This window comes from Hypanus sabinus, chromosome 28 (genome assembly GCF_030144855.1).
Source record: "Hypanus sabinus isolate sHypSab1 chromosome 28, sHypSab1.hap1, whole genome shotgun sequence".
Classification (NCBI taxonomy): domain Eukaryota; kingdom Metazoa; phylum Chordata; class Chondrichthyes; order Myliobatiformes; family Dasyatidae; genus Hypanus; species Hypanus sabinus.
In genome coordinates, this window is record NC_082733.1 from 24,256,937 (window position 1) to 24,271,656 (window position 14,720).

The 14,720-nt window shown below is 38.4% G+C and overlaps 1 protein-coding gene across 2 annotated transcripts in view; it reads right to left on the bottom strand.

Annotated features, from left to right (window-relative positions):
• The window catches only part of LOC132382492 (NAD(P) transhydrogenase, mitochondrial-like), a 77,272-nt gene that overhangs the window by 35,770 nt on the left and 26,782 nt on the right, over positions 1-14,720 (bottom strand). For both annotated transcript variants that reach the window (XM_059952742.1, XM_059952741.1), the window contains exons 7-14: positions 13,275-13,462; positions 11,711-11,844; positions 11,426-11,617; positions 9,478-9,631; positions 8,457-8,618; positions 6,204-6,314; positions 5,362-5,507; positions 3,628-3,823 (exon numbers count right to left, since the gene is read on the bottom strand). In XM_059952742.1, the coding sequence (XP_059808725.1) occupies positions 3,628-3,823; positions 5,362-5,507; positions 6,204-6,314; positions 8,457-8,618; positions 9,478-9,631; positions 11,426-11,617; positions 11,711-11,844; positions 13,275-13,462 (1,283 nt within the window). The remainder of the gene's footprint in view (positions 1-3,627; positions 3,824-5,361; positions 5,508-6,203; positions 6,315-8,456; positions 8,619-9,477; positions 9,632-11,425; positions 11,618-11,710; positions 11,845-13,274; positions 13,463-14,720) is intronic.

Genomic DNA, 14,720 nt, shown 5'->3' on the forward strand with positions numbered 1-14,720 from the left:
TAAGATGGAGAGTTTCACAATGATTATGCTATTTCCCCTAGCAGTAAAGAGGTGAAATATGTGAACTCCCTGGTAGCAGAAAAACACCTCGTTTATCTAATTGCACCTACAATGAAATTACTGTATTACAGGGAAAGATTTAACCAAATTTCAAGCAAATGCTCCTATTATTTAAAAAAACCTATTAGTTTACAACTTCAGTAAAATTATTATCCATTTCTCCTTAGGTTTTGTAACCAATCATATATTAGCATTATTACCTATCATTCATACTAAAAATAATTAAGAGTGGTTGCTTTAAAAGCCAAATCAGATATACATTATGAAATTTATTAACTTACTTTATTGTCAAATTTCTGCACAGAACAGTCATCTGTTTCAACTTAGAAAATGGATTATCACCGTGCATTGTTCTTCCTCATAACATTCATCCAATACCACTATGTTTAGGTGCCAAGTTTAAGCCTTTTATTCCGGGAAATGAAACATTTTCTATTTTAAGTACCTGGCTTCGACATCAAGCACACCAGTTAGATTTGGTGTGAACAACTGTAACACAAATTATCCTCCACCACATTATTAGAGATGCCTCGTGGAATGCTAGTAACAACGCAGGAACTGATAAAATGCTGCAGTTTTATCCTCACCTTGACATAAAAGTACAATAGTCAAAATTCAGGAAATACTCAGCAGGCCAGGCAGTGTCTAGAGAGAGAAGGAATTTGTGATGTTATTGAAAGCTTGCCTATTTAAAAATTGATACTGCTTTTCACAATTCTCGCAAAACCCAAATTCAAGGACTTAGGTTAAATGCATTTGAGGCTAATATTCAGACTTTGCTCTGGTCACCTAAACAAATGGAGTTTAAGTCCAGTCCTAATGAAGGGTCTCTGCCAAAAATGTTGATGATTTATTCTTTTCCATAGATGCTGCCTGGCCTGCTGAGTTCCTCCAGCATTTTGTGTGTGTTGCTTCAAATGGAGTTAACAAATGAGTTCATTTAAAAAATCCATAATCCTGACAGTTAAACAAGAAAAATTCCTAACAATTCCTCTCATAAAATGCCTCACATAGATGCACATAAAATAAATTTCTTTGAAGTCTAGTAACTATTACACAACATGCAATAAAAAAAACAAAAGAAACATAAGACATCAATGGCCAAACAGTCTGATTCAGTGGCTTTGGTTGAAGAAGGAATCTTGGACAACACCCTTACAATTGTTTACCTCCAAGCAAAGTTGCATGGGAGCACTAGTGTTTATTCGAAGGTTAAAAAAAAATTCCTGTGTTTATGAAAAAAGGATTCATCTGCCATAGTCCATGAAAAATGATATACCAATACACCAATAATGGCCTTCCTCTTTGTTTTGCTATACATACCTACATAAGAAAGTAATGACTAATCCTTGGGGGATATAAGAGAGGTCTATGGGAACAGCCAAAGTTAACACATCCAAGCAAAATATATCCCCTAAAGCTTATAAACGTAAGTACAGAGTATTTGGAAATGGATCTGAGGGAAACTGCTTCCTTTGTTTTTGTATAAATAACACAAATCAGACATATTCATACTATCAATGCCTCCTTTGTCTTCTAAAGATATTGACCACTTTTTTGGACACTTACGCCAAAATGCTGATTCTGGATTTTAGATCGGCATTCACACTATATATCAATGTAGCCATAACGAGGGCAAGACAGTGGCTGTATTTCATTTGGAGCTTGAGGAGATTTGGTTTGTCACCTAAAACACTCAAAAACTTCTACAGGTGTACTGTGGAGAGAATTCTGACTGGCTGCATCACCGTCTTGTATTGGGCGGGGGGGGGGGGGGGGATGTGTCTACTGCAAAGTGAGTAAGTTGCAGGAAGTTGTAAAATTAGTTAGCTGCAACATGGGCACTAGTCTCCACAGTACCCAAGACATCTTCAAGCAGCAGTGCTTCAGGATGGCAGCTTCCTTCATTAAAGACCCCCACCACCCAGAACCTGTTCTCTTGTCATTGTTAAATCAGGAAGGAGGTACAGAAGCCTGAGGGCACGCACTCACTGATTCAGGAACAACTTCTTCCGCTGCCATCCATTTTCTAAATGAACATTGAGCCCATGAATTAGTGAGACCAGCTCACTACTTTTTAAAAAATTTATTTGTTCTTTGCACTACTTATTTTAACTTAACTATTTAATATACATACATAATTACCGTAATTCAGTTTTTTCCTATATTTATCATGTATTGCATTGTATTGCTGCTGTTAAAGTTAATCAACTTCACAACATATGCCTGATTAATCTTTTTTAGCTAAAGAAAATAAGTTTAACTCACAAGATTCGTTCACATTTTAGTAGGGAATAACAAAATATATTAAACTATTCACTGCTGTTGGGGTAGGTTTTATCTCTTTAACTTCAGATTCCTTTTCTCAACTACTGCAAATCTGAAGTAGACCTATATGGGGGGGGAAGGATATCATGCACAATTTTACAATTATCTTTTGTAATTGAGAATATCAGTGATTTTAAACAAATGAACATAAGTTAACAAGAACTAAGTGTTACACTGATCTGTCATCAATTTGATACGAAACTTTGTAACACTTCACGTATAGCCAACACACAAAACCAAACCACAAAGTATTTTAAGTAACCTTCATCTATCTATAACATATGAAATTATATGATTAATACAATGTATCTGTACCTAATTTTGTCTTTCGAGGGAATGAAAACATTAAAAGTGTAACCTGATTTTCTATTGATGCAACATAAGTAACTACTTTTTCCAAGGAATTGCATAGAACTAAACCAGGCTCAGTTGACACATCTTAGCAACTTTAGTTTATTTAAAAATTTGCACAACATAAAGGGTACTGGATATCCTACTGAAAAGCATGCTCTTCAGTTGTCCCCTTTCTCCAACTTAATTACCTGATGGTGGACTTCCAGTGTGAGTAAACAAATCCAGCACTATAACTAACCATGGAATTCTGAGTACACACTGAACATTACTCAAAATATTTCATGCTCATTTTCTCAGCAATAGCACCATCTACTGCCAATAAATGAAAGGACTTGCAATCAAATATCTTTCTTAAACATTGACTCACATTTCCCTTGACTGGGCATGATTCCCATCAGTTTTCAGAACTAGAATCCATTTATCTTAATTAATGCAATACTTAAGATATTCCAACAAGTACCTCAAATCTCCGAACCATAAACTATGTACAATAGTGTATGTTTTTGCACCTTTTCGTCTTCATATCTTGCTTAAGCTATTCAAAGTAATTTTCTGCATATTTTGATAATACGTCTCCCGCCCATCTCCACTGATTTCGAAGTTATTTCAAAATTATCCCTTTTTTGGTGTGTTGGACCTTGATGTACCAATACCCCCACACTTGGAAAACTAATATCCATCTAACCACACAACTATCTTCCTACTTGCCATCATATCCTCCTAACCCCAAAATAAGCATATTTAAAATGAGCATCTTGAAGATGGCAGAGTTTGTCATTGAAACATCGGTTAAAGTCGATACCTGTACCAGTCTGGAAGCCCGAGAAGGGTTTTTTGCAGAAGGCAAGTTCATTAGCAGTCACCATAAACAACCGATTATCTCACCTATAGTTCCACCCATTGCCATGGCAGTCGACATCTGACCGAGGAGCTCTGGTGAGGGTTTAACTGCGCCCAGGGTGGCAGCCAGACCACCGGCTACACCAATCATGCCCAGCGCATTTCCCAGTCTGGCTGTTTTCTGTGCAGAAAGGCCACCTAATGCACCGACACAGCACAGGCCCGAACCAAGATACATCATCTGCAAGAGCAAAAAAATATGAAAATATTATTCCCAAATAATATATAACATTAACAGTGACAATTTATTATCCATACTAATAACACTAGTATTTCAAATACTCTATTGAGTTTTGAGACAAGAAAATAATTTGAAAGCATCTTTCAAAAAAGTTAGTACTATATTAAAAAAAAAGAACCATCTTGTGTACAGCCACTTGTAATAATCATTATATGGAAGCATTTTTCATTTTTATTGCTTCTTGTACTGTGGACAGGTCACCTAAATTTAACAGGAGCATCACAAGTATTGCACAGCCTAAAATGACACAACTGCTTCAAAAATTGTTCACCCATCTTTCATGTAGTGTTCTAGCAGAGTTTAAGCAGTTTATTGTTGCTAATCAGAAAAGTTTGGGTTTAATTATTTCTTACTGCCAAGAAAAAGGGTTAAAGAAATTGTTGGACAGATGGGAAGATTCACTGACAATGCTAAGGGCCCTGCATATGTAGCGTTCCTAATAAATAACTGACGGATGGAAGGAGGCCCCGATGATCCTCCCAAAAGTCCTCGCCATCTTTTGTAGAGATGTGGTCAGAGGCCTTGCAATTCCTGAACCAGACAGTGATGCAACAAGGGTTGCATCTGGAACAAGGGTTGCCAATCTGGGGGTCCATGGACCCCTCGGTTCATGGTAGGGGGTCTATGGCATAACAAGGTTGGGAACCCCTGGTAGATGGTGCTCCTGTAAAAAAAAATGGTTAGAATGGAGGTGGAGGGATGGTTGCTGGGAAGCCTCATTCACCTCAATGTCCTCAGGAAGTCCTGAGCAATGCACAACAGGAACAACAAATCACGGGCATATAGCACAACAATCATAAAAGGAAAAGCAATGATACTTCCAAAAAAACACGAAACAGTAAGGGATTAAGAGAGATGTCTGATGTTTGGTGAAAGGTAACTTGAATTTTTCCTTCCTTTTAAGAACCAACTGCTCTATTTCATGAGTTAACAAATGGAAACAAGTGTGAAATCAGATACATATTTTATTCAATTTGCTTGATGTCTAACCATAATTTGTTTCATCAGGGTAGATAACATAAAGAACAAAAGCAGCTGTTTCACAATAATGTTAGCTAATGTGAACTATCTCGCTGATAAGGGACTGGCCTTTGAAGAAGTTACATTTTCTTCGGTACTGAACTACTGAATGTCAAGTTCTATTACAAGAACTCCTGTGCAGCCATTAAATGGTTAAAACAAGTCAACTCTGAATGGTTTGAAAAACAGTATGCCAATTAATTTAACAAAAAAAAACCAAAAAACATATACAGAAAATTAAACCCCAAATGGCTTGCTTGCTAGATGAAAATGCCGGATAATAAAGAGAAAGGAATATTTTAGGAGATCATTAATTTTGTTCCATCATTACATACAATGAAACACATTTTATTAAGTTACCAAGTAAAGTGCAGTGAACCAAAACACAGAATATACAAACAGAAACAAGCCAGAATTGTTGATCTGGAAGTGAAAAACAAAAAAGAACCAAACTCAACCTGCTCTATGTTGTATCCACTGGCCAAAGCAGCACCATAGCCACCAACAAATGCTGCTCCAGGTATCAAGTAAAGATAGTTATATTCAGGTGGATCTGTGGGACGTTTGAACATATCCAACATCCTCTGCGTAATAAGGAAACCACCTGAAATGGCACATGTACAAATATAATTTTAATCCTTGTGCTTGCAGTGAAATAAAGCATCAGATAGTTAGCTGTGTTGAAGAAACTTCACTGCCAGTTAATGACTAAAGCAATGACATCTAAACGTTTGAAACAAATTGCTCTTCAACATCACTAAATAAAGTGATTTGGTCAATGTTGTACAACAGATGGTATTCTATACTTAACCAACCTGATGGGTAGTAGGGTGATCCTTTGAGAAGAAACTTTACAAACTGCTCAGTGGTTGACAAGTATGATGATCCTTTAAGAAGGGGCTTAAACTGCTCAGTGGTGAAGACACAAGGGTGTAGAAAGAACAAAGGTGTAAAGTACTCAGTCTGGGGTAAAGTCTCAATTCCCTTGCTTGAAAACTAAAATTAACTTTTTAAAACTATCAAAAAAAAAACACTTAAAAACTGTACAAATATTGGGAAGATGTTAATTTGGTATTCCTAGATTCTGTTGGATCACCCCTGCAAAGAAACACAGAGACTGAATTGTTTTCCGAAGAAAGGTTCTATTGAAAGTGGGGATGGTCTCAGACAGTTTACAGGCTTTCCAAATGAAAGAACCACTCAGGCTCACTCTCATTCATCATTTAAAATGGATTTATACATCACCCAAAACTTCAGGTTTTCTGATCAGTCTTTAACAGTGACACCTTTTACAGCTTACCTGCGATGTTAACCGATGATATAAATGCAGCCAACAGGGCAAGTGTTTGAGGAGCACTTGATGGCAAGTAACTTCCTCCCATTAGGACTAGACCGCCTACAGCTGTAAGTCCTAAAAATGGGAGCACAAAAGCAAATTATGAACTGTGAAGGAAAGCTCACATTTTTTTTAGAAATAATTTCTTTCCCCCATTTCCTTCTGTGTAACTTTACCAGAAATGACTTAACATGGTTGCACAGTTTAAAGTCCTGAATGGTATCTTTGGAAAAAAAGAGCTTAATTTTCTCCTACTGAGATGTCTTGTGGGGAAGCACCGAGATATCCAGTCCCTCTGGTCACATCCTATCAGAAACTGAACACACATCTCTCCAAACAAAGGAAGAAAACTTGGTTCCATTTATTTACTGATGACAATCTGCTTGACCAATATAAAATATCAGTTTCCAGTACACGTTATCCGCTTAGGTACTGCAACTGGAGACATACTGGACCTGTTATTTATGCTCTTGTTAGCACATCTAGAATGGCCAGATGGAAATTCATTCTAACATCCCACCACTATCAAATCAGAGACAAGGCACAGGCAAGAAACTTTCTGGTGGATATCATAGAACCATAGAACATTACAGCACAGTACAGGCCCTTCAGCCCTCCATGTTGTGCCGACCCATATAATCCTTAAAAAAAGTTCTGAACCCACACTACCCCATAATCTTCCATTTTTCTTTCATCCATGTGCCTGTCCAAGAGGATCTTAAACACCCCTAATGTTTTAGCCTCCACCACCATCCCTGGCAAGTCATTTCAGGCACTCACAACCCTCTGTGTAAAAAACTTACCCCTGATGTCTCCCCTAAACTTCCCTCCCTTAATTTTGTACATATGCCCTCTGGTGTTTGCTATTGTTGCCCTGGGAAACAGCTACTGACTATCCACCCTATCTATGCCTCTCATAATCTTGTAGACCTCTATCAAGTCCCCTCTCATTCTTCTACACTCCACAGAGAAAAGTCCCAGCTCTGCTAACCTTGCTTCATATGACTTGCTCTCCAATCCAGGCAACATCCTGGTAAATCTCCTCTGCACCCTCTCCACAGCTTCCACATCCTTCCTATAATGAGGTGACTAGAATTGAACACAATACTTTAAGTGCGGTCTCACCAGAGATTTGTAGAGTTGCAAATATCCTGGTATCTGAATACCATTGATGCCAATGGAAGCCAAGGACGTTATGGCATCCGCTTAAATCATCTTTCCAAAAAAATCTCCGAGGAATTTAGTCATGGCATTTACAGTTTACAATCAGTTTTCAGGTATTAACCTGCCCCACTGGTGAGGTCAGCAATCAGCAGGAACCTGAGACTAGATCAGGATGAGTATTGACATGCTTCCCCCAAGCCCAAATACAAAGAGGAAGTAGATATGCCACCCACACCTCTCGGGACCAACAGTGCAGAGTACTTAACTGTGCAACTATCTGATTCTCACTGCAGTGGAGGATGGACAGCAGCGGAGTTTCAAAAGCAACCATAACACTTAACAGCATGCAACATTGTGGAGGAGACTCAGCCCACTGAATTGATGCCAGTCAAGAAAGAACTAATCCTCATGTTCCAGTACTCCATACAAGCCTCAGTTGTCCAAGTTCTGGTTAAATATGTAGTGAAGGCCTCTGCTATGCTTTCTGGGCTGACTTCCAGACCCCCAGTTTTTCTGCATCTCCCCGTCAACAATTACTAAAAGTCTATGGCACTAGTTTTTGACCTCAAGTAGGTCCTTCCCACTTACTCTACTGATTATGTATAAAATTATGAGAGTCCTGAATAAAGTCTCCCCTCAGCTTCTCCAACTTTCTTCATAGCTACAACTTCCTGGTAATGTCAACGTCTTTGCAAATCTCCTGGACACCCTGCCCAGTGTAGTCACAATTCTCCTATCATGCAGTCATCAGAATTACATATAGTCCTCCTAGGTTGTGTACAATCCCTACTGCACACCTCAACTCAAAGGACAGATCGGAATGGTTTTTACATAACTTCAGAAAAAGGGTAAATGCAATTAAGTCCTTAGAAACAGATGTGCCAACTGAAATTCATTTATATGAACACTTAAAAATATTATTATTCACAATTAGATTCATCTTGTCAACACTTCTCCCAGTTTTCTGTGCTTCACAGTCCAACTTAAGGCCCTATGTAATATATCATTAAAAAAACTACAAATACACTGTATTTTACTTCATGAAATACTTACCCGAGATAGCATTCGTTACTGACATCAGTGGTGAGTGGAGAGCTGGAGTAACACCCCACACGGTGTGATAGCCTACTATGCCTGCTAGGCCAAACGTTGTGACCATCTGAGTAAAAGCAGCATTTGGAGAGCTTATTCCTAATCCCAATGTTCCAGCCAAACCTGCGAATCAACATTAGTTAGCTTTATTCTTGTTATACTACATTAATCACAGTTTATTATAGGTACTTGATTACGAACATCACGTTTTCTTAGTGATAATAGTAACATAATAACTTAGAGAAAATACATCAACTCTTTCTGTGCAGAGTTATTAAGACAGTGTTATTGAATGCAGTTTTGTTCAATAAAGCTGATAATAGAAATTACTTTGATTTAAATAATGTGAGAATCAAATAGGAGTTTAGCACAACATCAAATGATTAAAGAGTACATCTGTGTGAAGAGATATGGTTCAAGGCCATATTATTTTGAAAGTACACATTCTCAGAAGCTTCTCAGCCTGTTCTATGTTTAAATTGGAGTTCATTTAAGAACACCAACACAAATAAAACCTGTGAGCCTCATTAAATGTATCTAATACACAGTTAGATTTTTGCATCGCAAGAGAATCAAGGATTAAGGGGAAAAGCAGATTGGTGGAGTTGAGTCCATTGTCAGTTCAGCCATGATCTTATTGAATGGCAGAGCAGGTTCAACAGACCAGATGGCTTATTCCAGCTCCTATTTATAATGAACATATGAAAGCTCTATCTGCACGCTTATAACTTCAATCCCTTATGCACTCTTGCGTGTTCCTGGAAGAAGGAGAATTGCCAATAACACATAATCTATCAAAACAACAAAATTTCCTCAGTCACATAATAGTTCTTAGACTTTGAAGCTATTTACATTACTTTATGGTGTCCTTGCCAGGCAGGTACATTTCAGTCCGGCCTTTATCCACAATGGCAAGGTCTAACTAACATTAAAACCCATGGACTAATTAACATTGAATAGTATTTTATGTTCTTTTCTTTACCTGCTGTATAGACACTGGCAGAGGTCATCGTCGTTGCGAAAGGAGAAACCTTGGCCTGCTTTTCTGCTTCAATGTCTAAAACAGATTTTTGTTTAACAGGTCCAGTCTCTGGAACACGTAAAGGCTGGGGTGCGGGAAACAGGTTTTTGCCTTCCTGTGTGCAAAATGTAGAAAATGTTAGATCTTCACAATTCCTTCACTTTTACAAATGCATCATTAATTAGTCTCACCTTTAATCCACATCTATAGTTTTATTTGGTCAAAATCAACAATTTGGTCAAACCAAAGTAATTTTCATTAACATGAGTTTACCATTCGTCAATAAGTTGATGGAAGCAAAGGCCTTACAAACTTGTTCAGAGCAAGTTTTATCAAGGGTGACAAACAAAGAGAGGAAATTCCAGACTTAGGATCAAAACAGTGAAGCTAGAGCTGACAATGGTGGGGTGAAGGGAATGTAGGAAGCGTGAGAAGGTAGAGTCAGTAGAGCACAAATATTCCATAGGCTGGAAGTTACAAGGATCAATAATGGGGTTTAAATTAAAAACTTGAGGCTCCAATTGATCGAATGCAAATATATGGACAAGTAAAAAGAATAGAAGGCAAATTGAGGTATGGAAAGATCAACGCCTTTGAATGGAAAATCCTACAAAAAGTGGTATAAACAGCCCAGTCTATCACAGGTAAAGCCCTTCCCACCACTGGGCACATCTACACAAGATGTTGTCTCAAGATATCAGCATCCATCATTAGGAACCCCCACCACCCAGATCAGGTTCTTTTCTCGCTGCTGCCTTGAGAAAGGTACCACAGGAGCCTCAGGACTCATAACACCAGGTACAGGAACAGTTACTACCCCTCAACTATCAGGCTGTTGAACTAGGGGGATAACTTCACTCCCCACATCACTGAACTGTTCCCAGAACCTATGGACTCACTTTCAAGGACTCTGCACCTCATGCTCTCAATATTTATTATTTATTTATTTTTCTCTGTTGTATTGCAAAGTTTGCCTTTTACACATTGACGGTCTGTCCATGTTGCTGGGCATGGTCTTCCATTGATTCTACTGTGTTTCTTGGATTAATTGTGTATGCCTGTAAGAAAATGCATCTCAGGGTTGTCCTTTGATAATAAATTTACTTTGAACTTAATATGCCACAAGGTCGACAAAGCACAGGTCTGGATGGGAGTATTAAGTGATGGAGGATGACGGTCTTTGAATTTGACTGGTCAGTGGATTAGAAGGTGAGCAAAGATACCATCCACTTGGATGGTATCTTTGATCCAATTGATTCTTACTTGAAGTATGTAGATCAGCTGGCCATTTACTCATTAGCAACTAATATGGAATCATTTGCACACTTAATTAACAAAGATGTAAACTTCTGCATATCTAGAGACAGGCAACTGAAAGATAACAATACTGTTAGTCATCCATATGAGATTGCTTCATGTCATCGGGTGATTTGACACATTTTTTGTGATAAAATAAAATGGACATCTGCTATAAAAGCAGCAGCTTCATTCTTGGTTCAACTAATTAAAATGCTCACTTATAGGCTTGCACCCCAAAATATATTTAATTCAATACCATGTCTGTTATCCCTCACTCCTGAGTGCACATTCCTCTGATTTTAGAAGATGAAGAACTGAAATTAGATTCGAAAGGGAAAGGCATCATTTAAGTAAGAGCTGACCCTGAGAATGAATTGATACAGAGGTTCTCTATAGGTCAGCAGAGAAGTACAATCTGTAATAGTACAGCCCATTTAATATTCTTACACCAATATCACACTAATTCAACCTCAGATTTAGAAAAAAACTAAACTAAATGCAAGTTTTATTGCTTAACAAGCAATTATATATAGTAACAAAATATATTTATATACCACATTTTGAATCTTTTAATAATTCTGTCAAACCTATACACATCAGGAAAACCCACCTGCATTACCAGAGTGCCTCTGATAACATGGTCAACTGTACCATAATTAAATTCATCCTTGGGCTCAAAGTAGAAGTATTCCTTGTCAGAACTTATTGCCTTCAACAACTTCAGGACATTGTTTGAGTACAGGCTACTGGCCTGTGTGGCCATTCTACTCGGCAGGTCTGTGTAGCCTATGTGGGTCACTCCCTGACAGATCAGAGAACAGGGTTAACAAAGCTGAAGTTTACTGAAAACAATTGACAAAATAAAACTCTTTTAAATGACTTTTTAATTACTAACCTTATGAACATACACCCCTTCAGGCTTTGTTGTAGCTACATTTCCACCAGCTTCAGCTGCAAGATCAACGATCACGGAACCATCCTTCATTGTTTCTACCATCTCCTTGGTGATTAGGACTGGCGCCCTTTTCCCTGTAAGCCCACGTGTCAAATAGTATTAGGAAAACATTAATTGGTTTGCTTTCCTTTTGCTGGATTTGGGAAACAGAACTTTGTGTCATAATATAAAGTGCTAGTGCACAGGTAGGCCCTTGGCCCAATGTGTCCTAACGTCTCGAAGTACAAACCTGTCCTATTCTATTGCAAACAAACCAATAGTTTTAACAAAACCCAGCTACATTTACATTTCATGCTCTTCATTGTCCACATTTTGGAAACAATTAGATATTCTGCTCTACTGCTTCAATCAATTCTTGCTGAGGTGTGTTTCTTCTTGCAATGCATCTCGTCTTCAAAGTAAAGTCTCATTATTACACTTAGTGGTCATAAACACAGGAGATTCTGCAGATGTTGGAAATCCAGAGCAACTCACACCAAATGTTGGAGGAACTCAGCAGGTAAGGAGAGGAATAAAGAGTTGACATCCTGATGAATTGTCTCAGCTCGGAATGTCGACTGTTTATTCGTTTCAGTAGATGATGCCCAACCGGAAGATTAGAGGTCAGTTTGGTTTCTAATTGAGTACTAGGCCAGAATCCAATCAAACCTCACCCAGTCCAAACCCAACCACACAACCTATAATTTTGTTTTACAACCTGACCCGACCCTTGCCAAAAATCCTATCCCAACCCGCAATCACAGCTGGAGCAGGATTGTTGCGACCCCTTAGCCTTCATGTTTGTTTATCAAACTTCTGAAGTGCAGTCCTCGGCCCTCAAGTGCAATTGGGTTTACTTAAAAAGAATGGTGGCTGACAGTCCCTCCCAATTTGATGCAGGCCCAGTGATATACAGTTTTATTCCAAAGCTGCCCCAGTTCTAACCCAATGTGGGCTTGTGAGGCATAGCTAGGTTCAAATTAGGTTACTTTTCCTTGAATCTGGAAGTCTCTGGACACTTCACTGAGATCCCATTCTCTATTGCTTGGTAGAGAGTATTGGAAAGGTATATGATCACTGTGGCACTGGAAATTGGCATGATGCTGCCTGCATTAATAATAGATTCTGCCATACATTATAGAATCAAGCTCTTTGAAACAATGAGTTCATGCTGAATACTAAGAATCCACTACACAATCCTACACGTGTCCCATTTTCCTCTCTCTAAATCCCTATCAACTTTTTCCAATAGCAATGACAACATCTTTAACATACCTAGGTTTTATTATAGAACCTTAGTCCTTGCCAGGCCAATGCAATCAACAGAAGTGTACCAACTTCGCAAAGGTGGGAGATGAATGAAAAATACCTTGCCTGTTAAAGCTGGGCTTTGATGTGTGCGATTGAAATATGATCCATGCGTCTTTTGGCAAAACACACTCTCAAATAAATTTTGTGTGTAGAATGTCAAGCTTCTCAGTGAGTTGCATACATATAATATTTTGAGTTTCAAAACTGTAATTACCTGGAATAAGTGCTGTAGTAACGATAATGTCCACTTCCTTACACTGTTTAGCAAACAGTGCCATCTCTGCTTCAATAAATTCTTTGGACATCTCCTTAGCATATCCACCAGTCCCTTCGCCAGATTCTTCCACATCAACATAAAGAGGCTCTGCTCCAAAAGATTTAAATTGCTCCAGAGCTGCAACTCTATACAATAATTATGCAAAAGGGACTGTCTTAGGTTAACTGGTTTTACAACATCATTGGTCATCTTCAAGAATGATTGGAAACATGGATGTAATTCGTGATTGGAACATTAGTGATGACCTCACACTAATGAGTATATAACACCCTCTAGCCATCCTCTCAAACCTACCACTGAAATCTTGATTCAAAATTTCAAATCCAACTGCTTTTAACTATCATCCAAAAATAGTTTCTAAGCTGATTTTATTGGATAATTAGATTAACTAAGATTTGACATTTGGTGCTCCCAACTAAAGTTCAAAGTAAAATTTATTATCAGAGTACAAACATGTCACCATGTACAACCCTGAGATACTTTTAGTGCAAGCGTTCTAGCTTTGATATCTCTTTTTTCCTTTTCAAGGTTCTTTTGCAGACCCTGACCTGGAGTTACTCCCTGACTTTGGTTCTTTGCAGGAATAGGACCCGCTCTCAGGACTTCATGACCAGCCACTTTTTGATATTCCAAGGATGCAGCCTAGAAGACAAGTGCACCTTCAGGGTTCCGAAATTTCGTGGACCTGAGCACATACTGATTCTAGGCCGGTATCCCTAACTGAAGCATCACGGGAGAACGCCGAACATCGGGAGTAGTGGGTTAGCTACCAGCGGTTGTGTGTCAGAAGAGCTGAGCCTTTTTGGGTCCGACTCTCTGGATGCAGAGCTCATAAAAAGTGACGTAACAGACTTTTAACATTAAAAATCAGCAAGTTATTTGTTCTGTCTCTCCTCTTGCTGTGAAATGGGGACACCTCTTTTTCCCTTATTAGGAGGAAGAGAGAGAGAGTCTATGTTATGTCAAATGACCGGATGAACGAGTAGTTTTTTGGGGTACTGCAAGTTTCTGTCTTTATTAATGCTTGCTGCACGCTTGAGTGCTCAGCAGAGGGTGCTGATGCTTTTTTGCTATTGGGGGAGTGGGGGGGGGGCATTACCTTGATCTGCCTGTGTACAGGATTTAAAATGTCATTCAATCTTTGGGTCACTCTTCTGTTTTTGTGGATGTTTGCAAAGAAAAAGAATTTCAGGATGTATATTGTATACATTTCTCTGACATTAAATGTACCTATTGAAACCTACTGTAACTATAAACAGGATGAACAACAAAGTGTGCAAACGCAAATATAAATACAATTAAATAATACAATTAAGAAAACAATGTCACTTAGTTACACTGACTTCTGCATTCAGTTCTGCTATTGAGAAGAATTTAATACTA